The sequence below is a fragment of the Taeniopygia guttata genome, chromosome 33 (genome assembly GCF_048771995.1).
Source record: "Taeniopygia guttata chromosome 33, bTaeGut7.mat, whole genome shotgun sequence".
Taxonomy (NCBI): Eukaryota; Metazoa; Chordata; class Aves; order Passeriformes; family Estrildidae; genus Taeniopygia; species Taeniopygia guttata.
Window position 1 is genome coordinate 1,337,833 of NC_133058.1, and position 19,223 is coordinate 1,357,055.

General features: G+C 56.7%; 2 protein-coding genes across 2 annotated transcripts in view; one reads left to right on the top strand and one right to left on the bottom strand.

Moving 5' to 3' along the window:
• The window catches only part of BCL3 (BCL3 transcription coactivator), a 63,422-nt gene extending 62,563 nt beyond the window's left edge, over positions 1-859 (top strand). The window contains exon 9 of the mRNA XM_072920759.1: positions 606-859. Coding sequence (XP_072776860.1) covers positions 606-793 — 188 coding nt within the window. The 3' untranslated portion in view covers positions 794-859. The remainder of the gene's footprint in view (positions 1-605) is intronic.
• Positions 860-877: 18 nt separating this feature from the next.
• The window catches only part of NPHS1 (NPHS1 adhesion molecule, nephrin), a gene marked incomplete at its 5' end in the record, with an annotated part of 66,369 nt that continues 48,023 nt past the window's right edge, over positions 878-19,223 (bottom strand). The window contains 11 exons of the mRNA XM_072920757.1: positions 878-987; positions 1,451-1,500; positions 1,589-1,640; positions 2,485-2,696; positions 5,081-5,244; positions 7,385-7,496; positions 8,632-8,939; positions 10,368-10,533; positions 11,481-11,655; positions 14,098-14,218; positions 16,401-16,541. Coding sequence (XP_072776858.1) covers positions 943-987; positions 1,451-1,500; positions 1,589-1,640; positions 2,485-2,696; positions 5,081-5,244; positions 7,385-7,496; positions 8,632-8,939; positions 10,368-10,533; positions 11,481-11,655; positions 14,098-14,218; positions 16,401-16,541 — 1,546 coding nt within the window. The remainder of the gene's footprint in view (positions 988-1,450; positions 1,501-1,588; positions 1,641-2,484; positions 2,697-5,080; positions 5,245-7,384; positions 7,497-8,631; positions 8,940-10,367; positions 10,534-11,480; positions 11,656-14,097; positions 14,219-16,400; positions 16,542-19,223) is intronic.

Sequence of the window (19,223 nt, forward strand, 5' to 3'; positions counted from 1 at the left end):
GGTCCTGGGTGGAAATTCCCAAATTTTGGGGGGTCCTGGGTGGGAAATTCCCAAATTTTGGGGTCCCTGGGGGGATTTTGGGGGGTCCTGAGTGGGGAATTCCCAAATTTTGGGGGGTCCTGGGTGGAAATTCCCAAATTTTGGGGGGTCTTGGGTGGGAATTCCAAATTTTGGGGGATCCTGATTGGAAAATTCCCAAATTTTGGGGTCCCTGGGGGAATTTTGGGGGGTCCTGGGTGGTAATTCCCAAATTTTGGGGTCATTGGGGGAATTTTGGGGGGTCCTGGGTGGGAAATTCCCAAATTTTGGGGTCCCTGATGGGATTTTGGGGGGTCCTGGGTGGGAATTCCCAAATTTTGGGGTTCCTGGGGGGATTTTGGGGGGTCCTGGGTGGGAATTCCCAAATTTTGGGGTCCCTGGGGGGATTTTGGGGGGTCCAGGGTGGGAATTCCCAAATTTTGGGGGGTCCAGGGGGAAAATTCCCAAATTTTGGGTTCCCTGGGGAGATTTTGGGGTCCCAAGTGTCCAAAATTCCCCAATTTTGGGTCTTTCGGCTGTAAAAAAAATCCCCAATTTCGTCTCCTCTGGCCACGCCCCCTTTTCAGGCCCCGCCTCCCAAGCCCCGCCCACTTCCGCCTCCGCAGCCAATGGGAGGGAAGGGGCGGGGCTGACGGGAAGCTCCGCCCACCGACGCAGCGGCGACCAATCAGAGGCGGCCGTGGGGAGGCCACGCCCCTCGGCCCCTCCGAGGCTCCGCCCACGGGAGGGGCGTGGCCAGGGCGGCATTAATTAATAAAACCGACAAATTAAATAAAAATAAAATTAAAATAAAATTAAAATAAAATAAAAACGATAAAAATGGACAGGAAAAGACCGGTTTAAACTGGGAAAAGGGGCGTGGTTTATTTGTGGGCGTGGCTTTTGGGGAGGCCACGCCCCCTTTCAGACCAATTCCCCTTCCGGGGTCACCAGCGGTTCCGGGGTCACCTGGGGGGGGAGGGGCAAAGGGTGGGGGAGGGGCCAGAGCGGCTTTTTGCCCCTCCCCCACCTTTAATTGCCCCTCCCCCACCCCTCAAAGCAGCTCCTGGGCCCCTCCCCCACCTCAATCCCCTCCCCCACCCCAAATGCTCATCTGCCCCTCCCCCACCCCCAAATCCCCTCCCCCACCCCCAAATCCCCTCCCCCACCCTTAAATCCCCTCCCCCACCCCCAAATCCCCTCCCCCACCCCCAAATCCCCTCCCCCACCCTTAAATCCCCTCCCCCACCCTCAAATCCCCTCCCCCACCCCTCAATCCCCTCCCCCACCCCAAAACCCCCTCCCCCCACCCTAACTCCCCTCCCCCACCCCAAAATCCCCTCCCCCACCCCAAATTCCCTCCCCCACCCCCCAATCCCCTCCCCCACCCCCAAATCCCCTCCCCCACCCCCCAAATCCCCTCCCCCCTCACCTGCCCCTCCCCCCACGGCTCCACCTCCTCGTACAGGTGAGGCTCCGCCCCTAAAGGGGGGAGGGGCGGCAGGTGAGGGGTGGGGGATGGGCACCGGCCCCTCCCCCCGCCCCTCCCCCCCTCCCCTCCCCCACTCACCTTTGGGGGCGGAGCCAAAGCCGGAAGGGCCCCGGGAGCTTCCGGAACTGGGCTGGGGGTGGGGGAGGGGCAGGGGGGGTCACGATGGGGTCACGGAGAGCCCCTCCCCCACTTTTCAAACAGCCCCTCCCCCACCTCAATTCAGCCCCTCCCCCACCCCAATTCAGCCCCTCCCCCACCTTCCATAACCCCTCCCCCACCCCCGAAATTACTGAGCCCCCAAAAACTGCCCCTCCCCCACCCCAAATCTGCCCCTCCCCCACCTAAAATCCGCCCATCCCCCACCCTAAATCTGCCCCTCCCCCACCCCAAATCTGCCCCTCCCCCACCCTAAATCTGCCCCTCCCCCACCCCAAACCCGCCCCTCCCCCACCTTCCATTGCCCCTCCCCCACCCCTAAAATGACTGAGCCCCCCAAAACTGCCCCTCCCCCACCCCGATTCTGCCCCTCCCCCACCCCAATCCCGCCCCTCCCCCACCCCAATTCAGCCCCTCCCCCAGCCCAAATCAGCCCCTCCCCCACCCCCGAAACGACTGAGCTCCCCAAAATCGCCCCTCCCCCACCCCAAACCCCTCCCCCACCTTCCATTGCCCCTCCCCCACCCCCAAAACGACTGAGACCTCCCAAACTGCCCCTCCCCCACCCCAAATCCGCCCCTCCCCCACCATCAATCGCCCCTCCCCCACCCCCAAACTGACTGAGCCCCCCAAAACTGCCCCTCCCCCACCCCAAATCTGCCCCTCCCCCACCTCCAATCGCCCTTCCCCCACCCCCAAAACAAATGAGCCCCCCAAAACTGCCCCTCCCCCACCCCAAACCCCTCCCCCACCTTTCATAACCCCTCCCCCACCTTTTGTTGCCCCTCCCCCACCCAAACCCACCCCTCCCCCCTCACCGTCTCCGCCCCCTCCGCGGGTTTCCAGCCCCGCCCCCAGCGGAACCGGAAGTGGCAGCGGCAGCAGAGCCCCGCCCCCAGGGCGGGCAGGAGGAGCCCCCCGAGCGCGCACAGCGCCCCCAGCAGGGCGGGCGGGGCTCCGCCCCCCTCGGCCACGCCCCCCGGCGGCTCCTCGGGCTCCTCCTCCCGGGGGGGCGGGGCCGGGGGCGGGGCTGGAAAATTAAAAAAATTCATCACTTCCGGTTGGCAACACCCACTTCCGGTTTTATCCACCCACTTCCTGTTTTTTTACACCCACTTCCAGTTTTCCCCACCCACTTCCTATTTCCTGACTCACTTTTGGGATTTCTCACATCCACTTCCGGTTTTCCCCACCCACTTCCTTATTTTTTTCCCCCACTTCCTGTTTTTCCCACCCACTTCCTGTTTTCTCCCACCCACTTCTGGTTTTCCCCATCCACTTCCAGTTTTTCCCATCCACTTCCTGTTTTTCCCACCCACTTCCAGTTTATCCCACCCACTTCCTGTTTTTCTCACCCAGTTCCTGTTTCCCCCACTTCCAGGTTTTCCCATAGCCACTTCCTGTTTTTCCCATCCACTTCCTGTTTCTTCATCCACTTCCTGTTTCTCCCACCCACTTCCGGCTTGTCTCGCAACCACTTCCAGTTTTTGCTCCCCTTTCCCGGTCTTCCCCATCCACTTCCGGTTTTCTCCATCCACTTCCTATTTCCTCACCCACTTCCGGGTTTTCCCATACCCACTTCTGGTTTTCCCCATCCACTTCCTGTTTTTCTCCCCCACTTCCTGTTTTTCCTACCCATTTCCAGTTTTTCCCACCCACTTCCACTTTTCCCCACCCACTTCCTTGTTTTTTTCCCCCACTTCCTGTTTTTCCCAGCCACTTCCTGTTTTTCACACCCACTTCTGGTTTTCTCACATCCACTTCCAGTTTTTGTTGCCCTTTCCCAGTTTTCCCCATCCACTTCCGGTTTTCCCACCCATTTCCATCTTTTCCCACCCACTTTGTATTTCCCCACCCACTTCCTATTTTCCGACCCACTTCCGGGTTTTCCCATACCCACTTACGGTTTTCCCCATCCACTTCCTGTTTCTCCCCCCCACTTCCTGTTTCTCCCACCCACTTCTGGTTTTCCTCACCCACTTCCTGTTTTCCTCACCCACTTCCTATTTTCCGACCCACTTCCGGGTTTTCTCACATCCACTTCCAGTTTTCGCTGCCCTTTCCTCATTTTCCCCGTCCACTTCCTGTTTTTCCCCATCCACTTCCTGTTTTTCCCCGTCCACTTCCGGTTTCCCCCACCCACTTCCGGTTTTTGCCACTCACTTCCAGTTTTCCCCACCCACTTCCTATTTCCCAACCCAGTTCCAGGTTTTCTCACATCCACTTCCTGTTTTTCCCACCCACTTCCTATTTCCCCACCCACTTCCGCGTTTTCCCATACCCACTTCCAGTTTTCCCCATCCACTTTCAGTTTTTCCCACTCACTTACTATTTTTTAACCCACTTCCTGTTTTTCCACCCACTTCATGTTTCCCCGCCCACTTTCGGGTTTTCCCATACCCACTTCCTGTTTTCTCCACCGACTTCCAGTTTTCCCCACTCACTTTGTATTTCCCCATCCACTTCCTGTTTTTCCCACCCACTTCCTGTTTTCTCCACCCACTTCCTGTTTTTCCCATCCACTTCCTGTTTTTCCCATCCACTTCCTGTTTTTCCCACCCACTTCCTGTTTCTCCCATCCACTTCTTGTTTCTTCCACTCACTTCCAGTTTTTCCCACCCACTTTGTATTTCCCCACCCACTTCCATATTTTTTTCCCCCACTTCCTGTTTTTCCCACCCACTTCCAGTTTTTCTCACCCACTTCCAGTTTTCCCCATCCACTTCCCGTTCCCCACCCACTTACGGTTTTCCCCATGAACTTCCTGGTTTTCCCCCCCACTTCCTGTTTTTCCCACCTACTTCCAGTTTTCCCCATCCACTTCCTGTTTCTCCCACCCACTTCCTATTTCCTCACCCACTTCCGCTTTTCCCTATCCACTTCCTGTTCCGCCAACACTTCCTGTTTTCCCACCCTCTTCCGGTTTTTCCCCCCACTTCCTGTTTTTCTCACCCACTTCTGGTTTTCCCACCCACTTCCTGTTTTCCCCACCCACTTCTAGTTTTTCCAACCCACTTCCTGTTTTTCTTACCCACTTCCTGTTCCGCCAACACTTCCTGTTTTCCCACCCACTTCCGCTTTGCCCCCCCCACTTCCTATTTCCCCACCCTCCACCTCCAAACTTCCATCTCGAGACCCGGAACTCCCCTCCCATCGCCACTTCCGGCGGCGATTTTCCCTCCCCTACGGCCATTTTGTCTCCCGGCGGCCATTTTGCCTCCCCGGCGGCCATTTTGTCTCCCGGCGGCCATTTTGCCTCCTGGCGGCCATTTTGCCTCCCAGCGGCCATTTTGTCTCCCGGCGGCCATTTTGCCTCCCAGCGGCCATTTTGTCTCCCGGCGGCCATTTTGCCTCCTGGCGGCCATTTTGTCACCCTCAGGCCCCGCCCCCTCCCTGTGTCCCCATTTCCGGTACCGGAAGTGGCGGCGCGCAGCCGGGCGGGGGCGCTGTCCCCGCGGCCGTTCCGGGCCCGGACGGTGACGTCATAGGGCGTGGCCGGGCGGAGCCCGCCCACCGTCAGCGACCAACCGGAAGTGACGATGGCGGCGGGCGGGGGAGGGGCACCGGGACCGGCGGCGCTGCGGGGGAGGGGCAGGAAGTGAGGAGGGGGCGTGGCCAGGGGTGAGGAAAAGTGGGCGGGGCCTGGAGGGAAACAATGAAAGGAAGCGGAAGTTTGGGGGAAGTGACGCAAGCGAACAGGAAGTTGGTGTGAGCAGACAGGAAGTGACTAAAACAGGAAGTTGGTAAAGACAGGAAGTGATTCAAACCAGAAGTTGGTAAAGACAGGAAGTGACTCAAACAGGAAGTTGGTGAGGACAGACAGGAAGTGATTTAAACCGGAAGTTATTGAGAGCAGACAGGAAGTTAATCCAACAGGAAGTCGGTGAGGACAGACAGGAAGTGACTAAAACCAGAAGTTGGTGTGTGCAGACAGGAAGTTACTAAAACCGGAAATTGGTACAGACAGACAGGAAGTGACTCAAACCAGAAGTTGGTAAAAACAGACAGGAAGTGACTCAAACAGGAAGTTGGTAAAGACAGGAAGTGACTCAAACCAGAAGTTGGTGTGGGCAGACAGGAAGTGACGAAAACCAGAAGTTGGTGTGGGAAGACAGGAAGTGACTTAAAACATGAAGTTGGTAAAGGCAGACAGGAAGTGACTCAAATCGGAATATGGTAAAGACAGGAAGTTACTCAAACAGGAAGTTGGTAAAGACAGAAAGTGACTAAAACCAGAAGTTGGTAAAGGCAGACAGGAAGTGACTCAAACCGGAAGTTGGTAAATGCAGACAGGAAGTGACTCAAACCGGAAGTTGGTAAAGACAGGAAGTGACTAAAACCGGAATAAGGTAAAGAAGGACAGGAATTGACTCAAACCAGAAGTTGGTGAGGACAAACAGGAAGTGACTCAAACCGGAAGTTGGTAAAGACAGACAGGAAGTGACTCAAACCGGAAGTTGCTAAAGACAGACAGGAAGTGACTCAAACCAGAAGTTGGTAAAGACAGGAAGTGACTCAAACAGGAAGTTGGTGTGGACAGACAGGAAGTGATTCAAACCGGAAGTTGGTGAAGGCCGACAGGAAGTGACAAAAACCGGAAGTTTGTAAAGGCAGGAAGTGACTCAACCCAAAAGTTGGTCTGAGCAGACAGGAAGTTACTCAAACCAGAAATTGGTGAAGTCAGACAGGAAGTGACTCAAACCAGAAGTTGTTAAAGACAGACAGGAAGTGACTCAAACCGGAAGTTGGTGGGTGCAGACAGGAAGTGACCACAGGAAAGAAAAAGTTGATGGGAGAGGCCCGGAAGTGACATCGGAGTACCCAAAGTTGACGTGATCGGACAGGAAGTGACACAAGAGAACCAGAATTTGGGACGGACAGACAGGAAGTTTCGCAGGGAGCGAGTTAAAGGAACAGGAAGTCAGTTTGGGGGGACAGGAAGTGACACAAGACAACCGGAAGTTGGCATGGATAGACAGGAAGTGACTCGGAGACTGCTTTAAACAACAGGAAGTCCGCATCGGCAAACAGGAAGTGATGCCAGAGAACCGGAAATCGGGGCGGACAGACAGGAAGTGTCGCAGGGAGCGCATTAAGGGACAGGAAGTCAGTTTGGGCAGACAGGAAGTGACACAAGACAACAGGAAATTTAGGTGGACAAACAGGAAGTATAACAGGGAGTGCGATAAGGAACAGGAAGTCAGTTTGGGCGGACAGGAAGTGACACAAGACAACAGGAAGTTGGCATGGATAGACCGGAAGTGACTCTGGGACTGCTTTAAACAACAGGAAGTCCACGTCGGCAAACAGGAAGTGACCCCAGACAACCGGAATTTGGAGTGGACAGACAGGAAGTGTCACAGGGAGTGAGATAAGGAGCAGGAAGTCAGTTTGGGCGGACAGGAAGTGACACAAGAGAACCGGAAATATACGCGGACAGACAGGAAGTGTCGCAGGAAGCGCGTTAAGGGACAGGAAGTCAGTTTGGGCGGACAGGAAGTGACACAAGACAACAGGAAGTTGGGTTGAATAGACCGGAAGTTACTCAGGGACTGCTTTAAACAACAGGAAGTCCGCATCGGCAAACAGGAAGTGACACCAGAAAAACGGAAATCGGGGCGGACAAACAGGAAGTGTCACAGGGAGGGCATTAAGGGACAGGAAGTGCGCGTGGGGCTGGGAGGAAGTGACGTCACACCCGCCGGAAGCGGCGCTCACCGCAACAGGAAGTGCTGGGGGAGGCCGCCATCGAATCCCGGCTCCCACGTCAGGCTCAGGGACGTCCCCGAGACCCCCGAGAGCCGCAGGGCCCGGGGGGGGTCCGGCCGGTCTGGGGGGGGGCGGGACCAGTTTGAGACCAGTGCTCCCAGTTTGGTCCCAGTTTGATCCCAGTTTGGTCCCAGTTTGGTCCCAGTTTGATCCCAGTTCTTCCAGTATGGTCCCGGTTTGATCCCAGTTCGATTCCCAGTGTCGTCCCGCTTATCCCAAACTGCTCCCAGTATGATCCCAGTGCTCCCAGTATGACCCCAGAGTGATCCCAGTACCCACCAGACCCTCCTGATCCCCTCCCAGTACCCTCCCAGTCCCTCCCAGTATAAACCAGTAACCCCAAATCCGCTTTTGAACCCCTCCCAATCCTCTCCCAGTCAATCCCAGTTCATCCCACTCACTCCCAGTTCCCTCCCAGTTCCTTCCCAGCCCCTCCCAGTCAATCCCAGTTTATCCCAGTGTCTCCCAATCCCGTCCCAGTCTCCCCCAGTATAACCTAGTGCCCTAAATCCCCTCCCAGTCCCTCCCAATCCCCCCCAGTCCCTCCCAGTCCCCTCCCAGTCCCTCCCAATCCCCTCCCAATCCCCTCCCATTCCCTCCCAGTATAACCCAGTCCCTCCCAATTCCCTCCCAGTATAAACCAGTTCCCTCCCAGTCCTTCCCAGTTCCCTCCCAGTCCCTCCCAGTCCCTCCCAATCCCTCCCAGTCCCCTCCCAGTCCCTCCCAGTCTCTCCCAGTCCCTCCCAGTCCCTCCCAATCCCTCCCAGTCCCCTCCCAGTCCCTCCCAGTCTCTCCCAGTTCCCTCCCAGTCCCCTCCCAGTCCCCTCCCAGTTCCCTCCCAGTCCCTCCCAGTCCCTCCCAGTCTCTCCCAGTTCCCTCCCAGTCCCTCCCAATCCCTCCCAGTCCCCTCCCAGTCCCTCCCAGTCTCTCCCAGTCCCTCCCAGTCCCTCCCAATCCCTCCCAGTCCCCTCCCAGTCCCTCCCAGTCTCTCCCAGTTCCCTCCCAGTCCCCTCCCAGTCCCCTCCCAGTCCCTCCCAGTCTCTCCCAGTCCCTCCCAGTCCCTCCCAATCCCTCCCAGTCCCCTCCCAGTCCCTCCCAGTCTCTCCCAGTTCCCTCCCAGTCCCCTCCCAGTCCCCTCCCAGTTCCCTCCCAGTCCCCTCCCAGTCCCTCCCAGTATACCCCAGTCCCATCCTCACCCCCCAGCCGCAGCCTCACTCTCCTCCGTGCCCTCCCCCGCTCATTTTTGGCCACGCACTCGAAGACTCCGACGGTTCCGTTCCCGCCCTCCCAGTTCTCCCAGTTCTCCCAGTCCGGCGGCGCCGCCGGAACGTTCTGGTAGCGGTAGCGAGGCCGGGGTGACTGGGAGGACTGGGAGGACTGGGAGGACTGGTGGGACTGGTGGAAGAGGCGGCGCAGGCGGGCGCGGGACTCGCTGAGGTTGGCCACGCTGAGCACGGAGCTGCTCCAGGGCCCCTCGCGCCACTGGAGCTCCCGGAACGGCGAACTGGGACCAGTTTGGGGAGACTGGGGTGAGGGCTGGGTTATACTGGGAGGGACTGGGAGGGACTGGGAGGGGAGTGGATTATACTGGGAGGGACTGGGAGGGACTGGGAGGGGATTGGGAGGGACTGGGAGGGGACTGGGAGGGACTGGGAAGGGTAAAAATGGGGTTTGGGGTTACTGGTTTGTACTGGGATGGGACTGGGAGGGGATTGAGAGGGACTGGGACGGAACTGGAAAGGAACTGGGAGGGAATTGGGAGGGACTGGGAGGGGATTAGGAGGGACTGGGATGGACTGGGAGGGACTGAGAGGGAACTTGGAGGGACTGGGAGGGACTGGGAGGGACTGGGAGGGACTGGGAGGGGATTGGACGGGACTGGGAGGGACTGGGAGGGAACTGGGAGGGGATTGGGACGGACTGGGAGGGAAGTGGGAGGGACTGGGAGGGAACTGGGAGGGGACTGGGAGTGAACTGGGATATACTGGGAGGGACTGGGAGGGACTGGGAGAGACTGGGAGGGACTGGGAGGGGATTGGGAGGGACTGGGAGGGACTGGGAGGGACTGGGGGGACTGGGAGGGACTGGGAGGGAACTGGGAGGGAACTGGGAGTGACTGGGAGGGACTGGGAGGGACTGGGAGGGACTGGGAAGGGTAAAAATGGGGTTTGGGGTTACTGGTTTGTACTAGGAGGGACTGGGAGGGAACTGGGATGGACTAGGATGGAACTGGTTTATACTGGGAGGGAATTGGGAGGGACTGGGTTATACTGGGAGGAACTGGGAGGGGATTGTAAGGGACTGGGAGGGACTGGGAGGGACTGGGAGGGGACTGGGAGGGACTGGGAGGGACTGGGAGGGGATTGGATTATACTGGGAGTTACTGGGAGGGACTGGGAGGGACTGGGAGGGGATTGGGAGGGACTGGGAGGGACTGGGAGGGAACTGGGATGGACTGGGAGGAATGGGAGGGACTGGAAGGGAACTGGGATGGACTGGGAGGAATGGGAGGGAACTGGGAGGGACTGGGAGGGACTGGGAGGGAACTGGTTTATACTGGGAGGGACTGGGAGGGAACTGGGAGGGACTGGGAGGGACTGGGAGGGAACTGGGAGGGACTGGGAGGGACTGGGAGGGAACTGGGAGGGACTGGGAGGGACTGGGAGGGACTGGGAGGGAACTGGGAGGGAATTCAAGGGGAACTGGGAAGTGATTTGTGGTCAGTTGGTCAAACTGGGCCATACTGGCATGAACTGGGATGGACCGCGGGCAACTGGGAAAAAACCCCAGTTCCCTCCCAGTCCCTCCTAGTCCCCTCAGTTCCCTCCCAGTATAAACCAGTTCTCTCCCAGTTCCCTCCCAGTCCCTCCCAGTCCCCTCCAATCCCCTCCAATCCCCTCCCAGTACAAACCAGTCCATCCCAGTGCCTCACCCCGGCTCCCCAGCGCCGAGGCTCCGCCCGTTCCTCTCCCAGCTCAGCTCCACCCCCGGCACGCCCCGGGCGCGGCACCGAAGTTCCGCTGACTCCGCCCCCTCGGGCACCAGCACCACCCCCGGCCCCGCCCCCTCCTCTGGCTCCGCCTCCATTTCGGGACCGTCTGGAAAAAAAACCCTGTTGGACTCTCCCATTGGCTGATTCGGCGGCTGGGCGGCTGCTATTGGCTGCCGCGATGGGGTCACGCCCGCAATTGGCTCCGCCCATTTGTCCCACCCTCTTTAGCCCCTCCCCCTTTTCTTTAGCCCCTCCCCCATTAACCACACCCATTTTAGCCCCTCCCCTTTCCCTGTAGCCCCTCCCCATTAGCCACACCCACTTTAGCCCCTCCCCCTTTCCTTGTAGCCCCTCCCCTTTTTAGCCCCTCCCCATTAACCCCACCCCCTTTAGCCCCTCCCACTTTATCTTTAGCCCCTCCCCCTTTCCCTTTAGCCCCTCCCCATTAACCCCACCCACTTTAGCCCCTCCCCCTTTCCCTTTAGCCCCTCCCCAATTAACCACACCCCCTTTAACTCCCCCTTTTGCCCCTCCCCCTTCCCTTTAGCCCCTCCCCCTTTCCCTTTAGCCCCTCCCCATTACCACACCACCTTTAGCCCCTCCCCCTTTCCCTTTAGCCCCTCCCCATTGCCACACCCCCTTTAGCCCCTCCCCCTTCTCTTTAGCCCCGCCCCCTCCCCATTAAGCCCCTCCCCTTTCCATTAATCCCCGCCCCCTCCCCATTAAGCCCCTCCCCATTAAGCCCCTCCCCTCCCCATTAACCCCACCCCCTTTAGCCCCTCCCCTTTCCCTTTAGCCCCTCCCCCTTTCCCTTTAGCCCCTCCCCATTAACCCCACCCCATTTGGCCCCTCCCCTTTCCCACTAACCCCGCCCCATTTAGCCCCTCCCCTTTCCCTTTAGCCCCTCCCCCTTTCCCATTAAGCCCCTCCCCATTAAGCCCCTCCCCTTTCCCTTTAGCCCCTCCCCCTCCCTATTAAAGCCCTCCCCTTTTTCTTTAGCCCCTCCCCCTTTCCTTTTAGCCCCTCCCCCTCCCTTTAAGCCCCGCCCCTCACAGGTGACGAGCAGCCTGACGACGGCGCGGGCGGGGGGCGGCACCCCCGAATCCACCCGGCACTCGTAGGGTCCCCCCAAATCCCGCCGGGCCCCCCGGACCCGCAGGGACCCCCCGGCACCCCCCGGCTGCGGCTCCAGCCCCGGCGGCAGCGCCAGCGCGGCCCCCGAGTCGCCCTGGGGAGGGGGAAGGGACCGAAATAACACCGAAACGGACCCAAAATAACCCAAAAATAGCCCAAAAATAGCCCAGAAATAGCACAAAAATAGCCCCGAAATGGGGGGCCCCCGAGTCGCCCTGGGGAGGGGAAAGGGACCGAAATGGACCCAAATGGACCCAAAAATAGCCCAAAAACAGCACAAAAATAGCTCAAAAATAGCCCAAAAATTCCCCCTGAAAAGCCCAAAAATAACCCCAAAATAGCCCAGAAATAGCCCTGAAATAGGCCAAGAATAGCCCTGAAATAGCCCAAAAACAGCCCAGAAATAGCCCAAGAATAGCCCCGAAATAGCCCAGAAATAGCCCAGAAATAGCCAAAAATAGCCCAAAAATAGCCCTGAAATAGCCCCAAAATATCACGAAAATAGCCCCAAAAGTTGCTGAATATATCCTGAAAATAGCCCCAAAATAGACCACAAATAGCCCAAAAATTCCCCCAAATAGATCAGAAATAGCCCAAAATTAGCCCCGAAATAGCCAAAAAATAGACCAAAAATAGCCCAGAAATAGGCCAAAAATAGCCCCGAAATAGCCCAAGAATAGCCACGAAATAGGCCAAGAATAGCCCCGAAATAGCCCCAAAATAGCCCAAAAATAGCCCAGAAATAACCAAAAAAATTCCCCAAAATAGCCGCAAAATAGCCTAGAAATAGCCCAAAAATAGCCCTGAAATAGCCCCGAAATAGCCCAAGAATAGCCCAGAAACAGCCCCGAAATAGGCCAAGAATAGCCCCGAAATAGGCCAAGAATAGCCCAGAAATAGCACAAAAATAGCCTTGAAATAGGCCAAGAATAGCCCCAAAATAGCCCGAGAATAGCCCAGAAATAGCCCTGAAATAGCCAAAAAATAGACCAAAAAAAGTCCCAAAATAGCCCAAATATATCCCAAATATAGCTCGAAAATTCCCCCCAAAGAGCCCCAAAATAGCCCCAAAATAGCCCCAAAATAGCCCAGAAATAGCCCCAAAATAGCCATAAAATAGCCCAGAAATAGCCCCAAATAACCCTAAAATAGCCCAAAAATAACCATAAAATAGCTCAGAAATAGCCCAGAAACAGCCCCGAAATACCACGAAAATAGGTCCAAAAAAGGCTGAATATAACCCGAAAATAGCCCAAAAATTCCCCCAAAATAGACCAGAAATAGCCCAAAATAGCCCAGAAATAGCCCCAAAATAGCCGTAAAATAGCCCAGAAATAGCCTTGAAATAGCCCAAAAATAGCCGCAAAATAGCCCAGAAATAGCCCAGAAATAGCCCTGAAATATAATGAAAATAGCCCCAAAAAAGGCCGAATATATCCCAAAAATAGCCTCAAAATAGACCGGAAATAGCCCAAAAATAGCCCCAAAATAGCACAAAAATAGCACAAAAATAGCCACATAATGGACCAGAAATAGCCCAAAAATAGCCCAGAAATAGCCCCAAAATAGCACAAAAATAGCCACATAATGGACCAGAAATAGCCCCAAAACAGCCCAAGAATAGCCCCGAAACAGCCCCGAAATATCACAAAAATAGCCCCAAAAAAGGCTGAATATATCCTGAAAATAGCCCCAAAATAGACAGGAAATAGCCCGAAAAAAAGCCTCAAAATAGCCGTAAAATAGCCCAGAAATAGCCTTGAAATATCCCAAAAGAAGCCCAGAAATAGCCCCAAAATAGCCCAGAAATATCCGAAAATAGCCCAGAAATATCTCAAAAATAGCCCCAAAATAGACATAAAATAGCCCCAAAATAGCCCAGAAATATCCGAAAAAGAGCCCAGAAATAGCCCCAAAATAGCCTTGAAATAGCCCTGAAATAGCCCAAAAATAACCCTAAAAATTGCCCCAAAATATCTCAAAGGCATCAACCCAAATTCCCCCCAGGACCCCCCAAATCCCCCCTAAACCTCCCCAGGACCCCCCAAATCCCCCCCAAATCCCCCCTCAATGCCCCCCAAATCCCCCCTAAACCTCCCCATGACCCCCCAAATCCCCCCCCGGACCCCCCAAATTCCCCCTCAATCCCCCCAAATTCAGCCCAGGACCCCCCAAATTCCCCCCAAATCCCCATTGGGACCCCCCAAATCCTCCCAAAATGCCCCAAATTCCCCTCGAGACCCCCCATATCCCCTCTAAACCTCCCCATGACCCCCCAAATCCCCCCCAAATCCTCCCCAAATCTTACCCAAATCCCCCCAAATCCCCCCAATTCCCCCCCAAACCCCCCCAGGACCCCCGAAATCCCCCCCAAATTCCCCCAAATCCCCCCTAAACCTCCCCAAATCCCCCCAAAATCTTACCCAAATCCCCTCAAAATCTTACCTAAATCCCCCCAAATCCCCCCAGGACCCCCCAATCCCCCCCAGGGACCCCCCAAACCCCCCTAGGACCCCCCAATCCCCCGGCCCCTCACCAGCCGGGCCCACTGGACGCTGCCGGGGGGGAGGGGGCTGCCCTGGGCCTCGCACAGCAGCTGCCCCTCCCCCCCTCCTCCACCACCACCGGGTCGGGGGCGCGGACGATGCTGGGGGGCACTGGGGGGGGGGAAAGGGGGGTCAGGGGGGATTTGGGGGGTCCTGGGGGGGTTTGGGGGGGATTTAGGGGGGATTTGGGTGGGATTTGGGGGGTCCTGAGGGGGATTAGGGGGAATTTGGGGGGACTAAGGGGAGATTTGGGGGGATTTGGGGGGTTTGGGGGGGGTGCTGGGGGGATTTGGGGGGTCCCGGGGGGGATTTGGGGGGTCTCGGGGGGATTTTGGGGGGGTCAGGGTGGATTTAGGGGGGATTTGGGGGGTCTTGGGGAGATTTGGGGGGTCTTGGGGGGGATTTAGGGGGTCTTGAGGGGATTTGGTGGGTCCTGGGGGGGTTTAAGGGGGATTTGGGGGGATTTAGGGGGGATTTTGGGGGGTCCCGGGGGGATTTTTGGGGAGTTTAGGGGGGGTTTGGGGGGGATTTGGGGGGCTTGGCTGGATTTAGGGAGGATTTGGGGGGGATTTGGGGGGTCCTGGGGGAAATTTGGGGGGTCCTGGGGAGGTTTAGGGGAGATTTGGGGGGGAATTAGGGGGGATTTGGGTGGAATTTGGGGGGTCCTGGGGGGATTTGGGGGCGATTTGGGGGGTCCTGGGGGGCATTTGGGGAGGTCCTGAGGGGATTTAGAGGGGATTTGGGGGGGATTTGGGGGAATTTGGGGGGTCTAGGGGGGATTTGGGGGGGTCCTGGGGGGGATTTGGGGGGATTTGGGGGGGATTTGGGGGGTCCTGGGGAGGTTTAGGGGGGATTTGGGGGGTCCTGGGGGGGTTTAAGGGAGCTTTAGGGGGATTTAGGGGGGATTTGGGGGGGTTTAGGGGGGATTTGGGGGGTCCTGGGGAGGATTTGGGGGGTCTTGGGGGGATTTAGGGGGTCCCGGGAGAGTTTAGGGAGGATTTGGGGGAAATTTGGGGGGTCTTGAGGGGTCCCAGGGGGAATTTGTGGGTCCCGGGGGGGTTAGGGGGGATTTGAGGGGTCCTGAAGAGATTTGGGGGGATTTTGGAAAATTTTGGGGCTGATTTTGGGATAATTTTGGGTTCATTCCGAGTGATTCTGGGGTTAATTCTGAGTTCATTTCGGGTTAATTTTGGGTTAATCTTGGGTTAATTTCAGGTTAATTTTGGGTTAATTTTGGGTTCATCCCGGGAGATTTTGGGGCTGATTTTGGAATAATTTTTGGGTAAATTCTGACATAATTTTGGGTTAATTTCGGGATAATTTCGGGTTAATTCTGGGCTAATTCCGGGTTAATTTCTGGTTCATTCCCGGTTAATTCCGGGTTAATTCCGGGTTAATTTCTGGTTAATTCTGGATTAATTCCATCTTTATTTCGGGATAATTTTGGGTTAATTCCAGGATAATTTTGGCTTCATTCCAAGAGATTTTGGGGCTGATTCCGGGTTAATTCTGGGTTAATTCTGGGTTAATTCCCGCTTAATTCCAGGTTAATTTCAGGTTCATTTTGGGTTAATTTTGGGGTCATCCTGGGAGATTTCGGGCCTGGTTTTGGGTAAATTTCGGGGCTGACTTTGGGTTAATTCACGGTTAATTTCAGGTTAATTCCGAAATATTTTTGGGTTAATTTAAGGATAATTTTGGGTTATTTCCATGTTAATTCCGGGTTCATTTTGGGTTAATTCCAGGATTTGGGGTTAATTACGGTTTAATTCTCAGTTAATTGTGGGTTAATTCCCAGTAAATTTCCGGTTAATTCCGGGTTCATTTCGGGTTAATTCCAGGAGATTTTGGGGTTCATTCCTGGTTAATTCCGGGTTAATTTCGGGTTAATTCTGGGTTAATTTTGGGTTAATTCTGGGTTAATTCATGGAGATTTCAGGGCTGATTCCGGGATAATTTTGGGTTAATTCGGGTGAATTCCCGGTTAATTTTGGGTTAATTCCAGGAGATTTTGGGGTTAATTACGGTTTAATTCTCAGTTAATTCTGGGTTAATTCCCAGTAAATTCCTGGTTAAATCCGGATGAATTCTGGATTAATTCCGTGAGATTTTGGGGTTAATTCTGGTTTAATTCTCGGTTAATTCCGGGCTAATTCCCGATAATTTCCGGTTAATTCTGAAATAATTTTGGGTTAATTTCAGGATAATTTTGGGTTAATTCCGGGACATTTCGGGGTTCATTCCGAGTTAATTCCAGGAGATTTTGGGGTTCATTCCGGTTAAATTCCCGCACCCAGCACCAGCAGCGTGACCTCGGCGCCGGCCGCGCCCTCGGCGTTGCGGCACCGCACCCGATAGGCGGCGCTGTCGGCGCGGGTGACGTTGGCGATGCGCAGAGCGCCCCCCGGTGACAGCCGGAAACGCCCGGAAAAACCTGGGGGCGGGGCCAAAAAAGGGGCGGGGCCAATGAAAAAGGGGCGTGGTCAATAGACAGGCCACGCCCAGTGCTCCCAGTAACTCCCAGTAACTCCCAGTAACTCCCAGTAACTCCCAGTAACCTCCCAGCGCCCCCCGGTGACTGCCGGAAGCGCCCGGACGAACCTGGGGGCGGGGCCAAAAAAGGGGCGTGGTCAGCAGAAAATGGGGCGTGGTCAATAGGAGACCACGCCCAGTGCTCCCAGTAACTCCCAGTAACTCCCAGTAACTCCCAGTAACACCAGTAACCCCTCCCAGCGCCCCCCGCAGACAGCCGGAAACGCCCGGACGAACCTGGGGGCGGGGCCAAAAAGGGGCGGGGTCACTCGAGAGGCCACGCCCAGTGCTCCCAGTAACTCCCAGTAACTCCCAGTAACTCCCAGTAACACCTTGGACCCCACCCAGTAACTCCCAGTAACCCCTCGGACCCCTCCCAGTAACTCCCAGTAACTCCCAGTAAGTCCCAGTGCTCTCCCAGTGCCCTCCCAGTAACTCCCAGTGCCCCCCCAGTAACTCCCAGTATCTCCCAGTAACTCCCAGTAACTCCCAGTGACCTCCCAGCGCCCCCCGGTGACTGCCGGAAGCGCCCGGACGACCCTGGGGGCGGGGCCACAAAAAAGGGGCGGGGCAAAAAAAGGGGCGGGGTCAATAGAGAGGCCACGCCCAGTGCTCCCAGTAACTCCCAGTAACTCCCAGTAACTCCCAGTAACACCAGTAACCCCTCCCAGTATCTCCCAGTAACTCCCAGTGACCTCCCAGCGCCCCCCGGTGACTGCCAGAAACGCGGGGACGAACCTGGGGGCGGGGCCAAAAAAGGGGCGGGGTCTAAAGAGAAGCCACGCCCAGTGCTCCCAGTAACTCCCAGTATCTCCCAGTAACTCCCAGTAACCTCCCAGTGCCCCCTGGTGACAGGCAGAAGCGCGGGGACAACCCTGGGGGCGGGGCCAATGAAAAAGGGGGCGGAGCCAATGAAAAAGGGGGCGGGGACAAGGGAAGAAGAGGCGGGGTCACATAAAATGGGGGCGTGGCCACACAAAGGGGGGCGTGGTCAAAGGAAAAGGGGCGGGGTCACACAAAAAGGGGCGGAGTCACAGAGAAAAGTGGGCGGGGCCACACAAAAGGAGTGTCGCAACCGAAAAGGGGCGGGGCCACAGGGAAAAGGGGCGGAGTCAAAGGGGAAAGGGGGCGGGACCAAACAAAAGGGGCGGCACCGATAAAAAGGGGCGTGGCCACATGGAAAAAGGGGCGGAGTCACAGGGATAAGGGGGCGGGGTCAAAAGAGAGGCCACGCCCAGTGCTCCCAGTAACTCCCAGTAACTCCCAGTAACTCCCAGTAACACCAGTAACCCCTCCCAGCGCCCCCCGGTGACAGGCGGAAATGCCCGGACGAACCTGGGGGCGGGGCCACCGAAAAAAGGGGCGGGGTCAATGAAAAAGGGGGCGGAGCAACATGGGAAAGGGGCGGAGTCACAGAAAAAAGGGCGGAGTCAAAGGGAAATGGGGCGGGGACAATGGAAAAATGGGAGGGGCCACAAAAAAGGGGGCGGAGTCACAGGAAAAGGGGCGGGGTCATAGGAAATGGGCGGGGTCACAGGGAAAATGGGCGTGGCCGCAAGGAAAGGGGGTGGAGTCACTCAAAAGGGGCGGAGTTACAGGGAAAATGGGCGTGGTCATACAGGAAGGGGGAGGAGTCAAATAAATGGGGTGGGGTCACACAAAGGGGCGGGGTCACAGGGAAAGGGGGTGGGGTCACAGGGAAAAGGGGGCGGGGTCAATAGAGAGGCCACGCCCAGTGCTCCCAGTAGCCCCTTGGACCCTTCCCAGTAACTCCCGGTAACCCTTTGGATCCCTCCCAGTAACTCCCAGTAACTCCCAGTAACTCCCAGCGCCCCCCGGTGACAGGCGGAAGCGCGCGGACGAACCTGGGGGCGGGGCCACAAAAAAGGGGGCGGGGTCAATGAAAAAGGGGCGGAGTCAATAGACAGGCCACGCCCAGTAACTCCCAGTAACTCCCAGTAACTCCCAGTAACTCCCAGTAAGTCCCAGTAACTCCCAGTGCCCCCCACAGACTGCCGGAAGCGCCCGGACGAACCTGGGGGCGGGGCCAAAAAAAGGGGCGGGGTCACAGTGAAAATGGGCGTGGCCACAAAAGGGGCGGAGTTACAGGGAAAAGGGGCGGGGTCAAATGAAAAAGGGTGGGATCACAGGGAAAGGGGCGGGGTCAATGAAAAAGGGGCGGGGCCACAATGAAAGGGGGTGGGGTCAAACGAAATGGGGGCGGGCCACCAGAAAACAGGCGGAGTCACAGAGAAAAAGGGGCGGAGCCAAAGGGAAAGGGGCGGGACCAAATTGAAAGGGGCAGGGTCACAAAAAGGAGGCGGGGTCAACAGGGAAAGGGGCGGAGTCACAAAGGAAATGGGTGGGGCAACAGCAGAAATGGGCGGGGTCACAGAAAAAAGGGGCGGGACCACACAAAAGGGGCGGGGTCACAGGGGAAAGGGGGCGGGTCACAGGAGAAAGAGGCGGGGTCATATGAAAAAGGAGGCGGGGTCAAAAGAGAGGCCACGCCCACTGCCAGTGTCACTGGGGTGGTCCCAGTGCTCCCAGTAACTCCCAGTAACCCTTTGGACCCCTCCCAGTA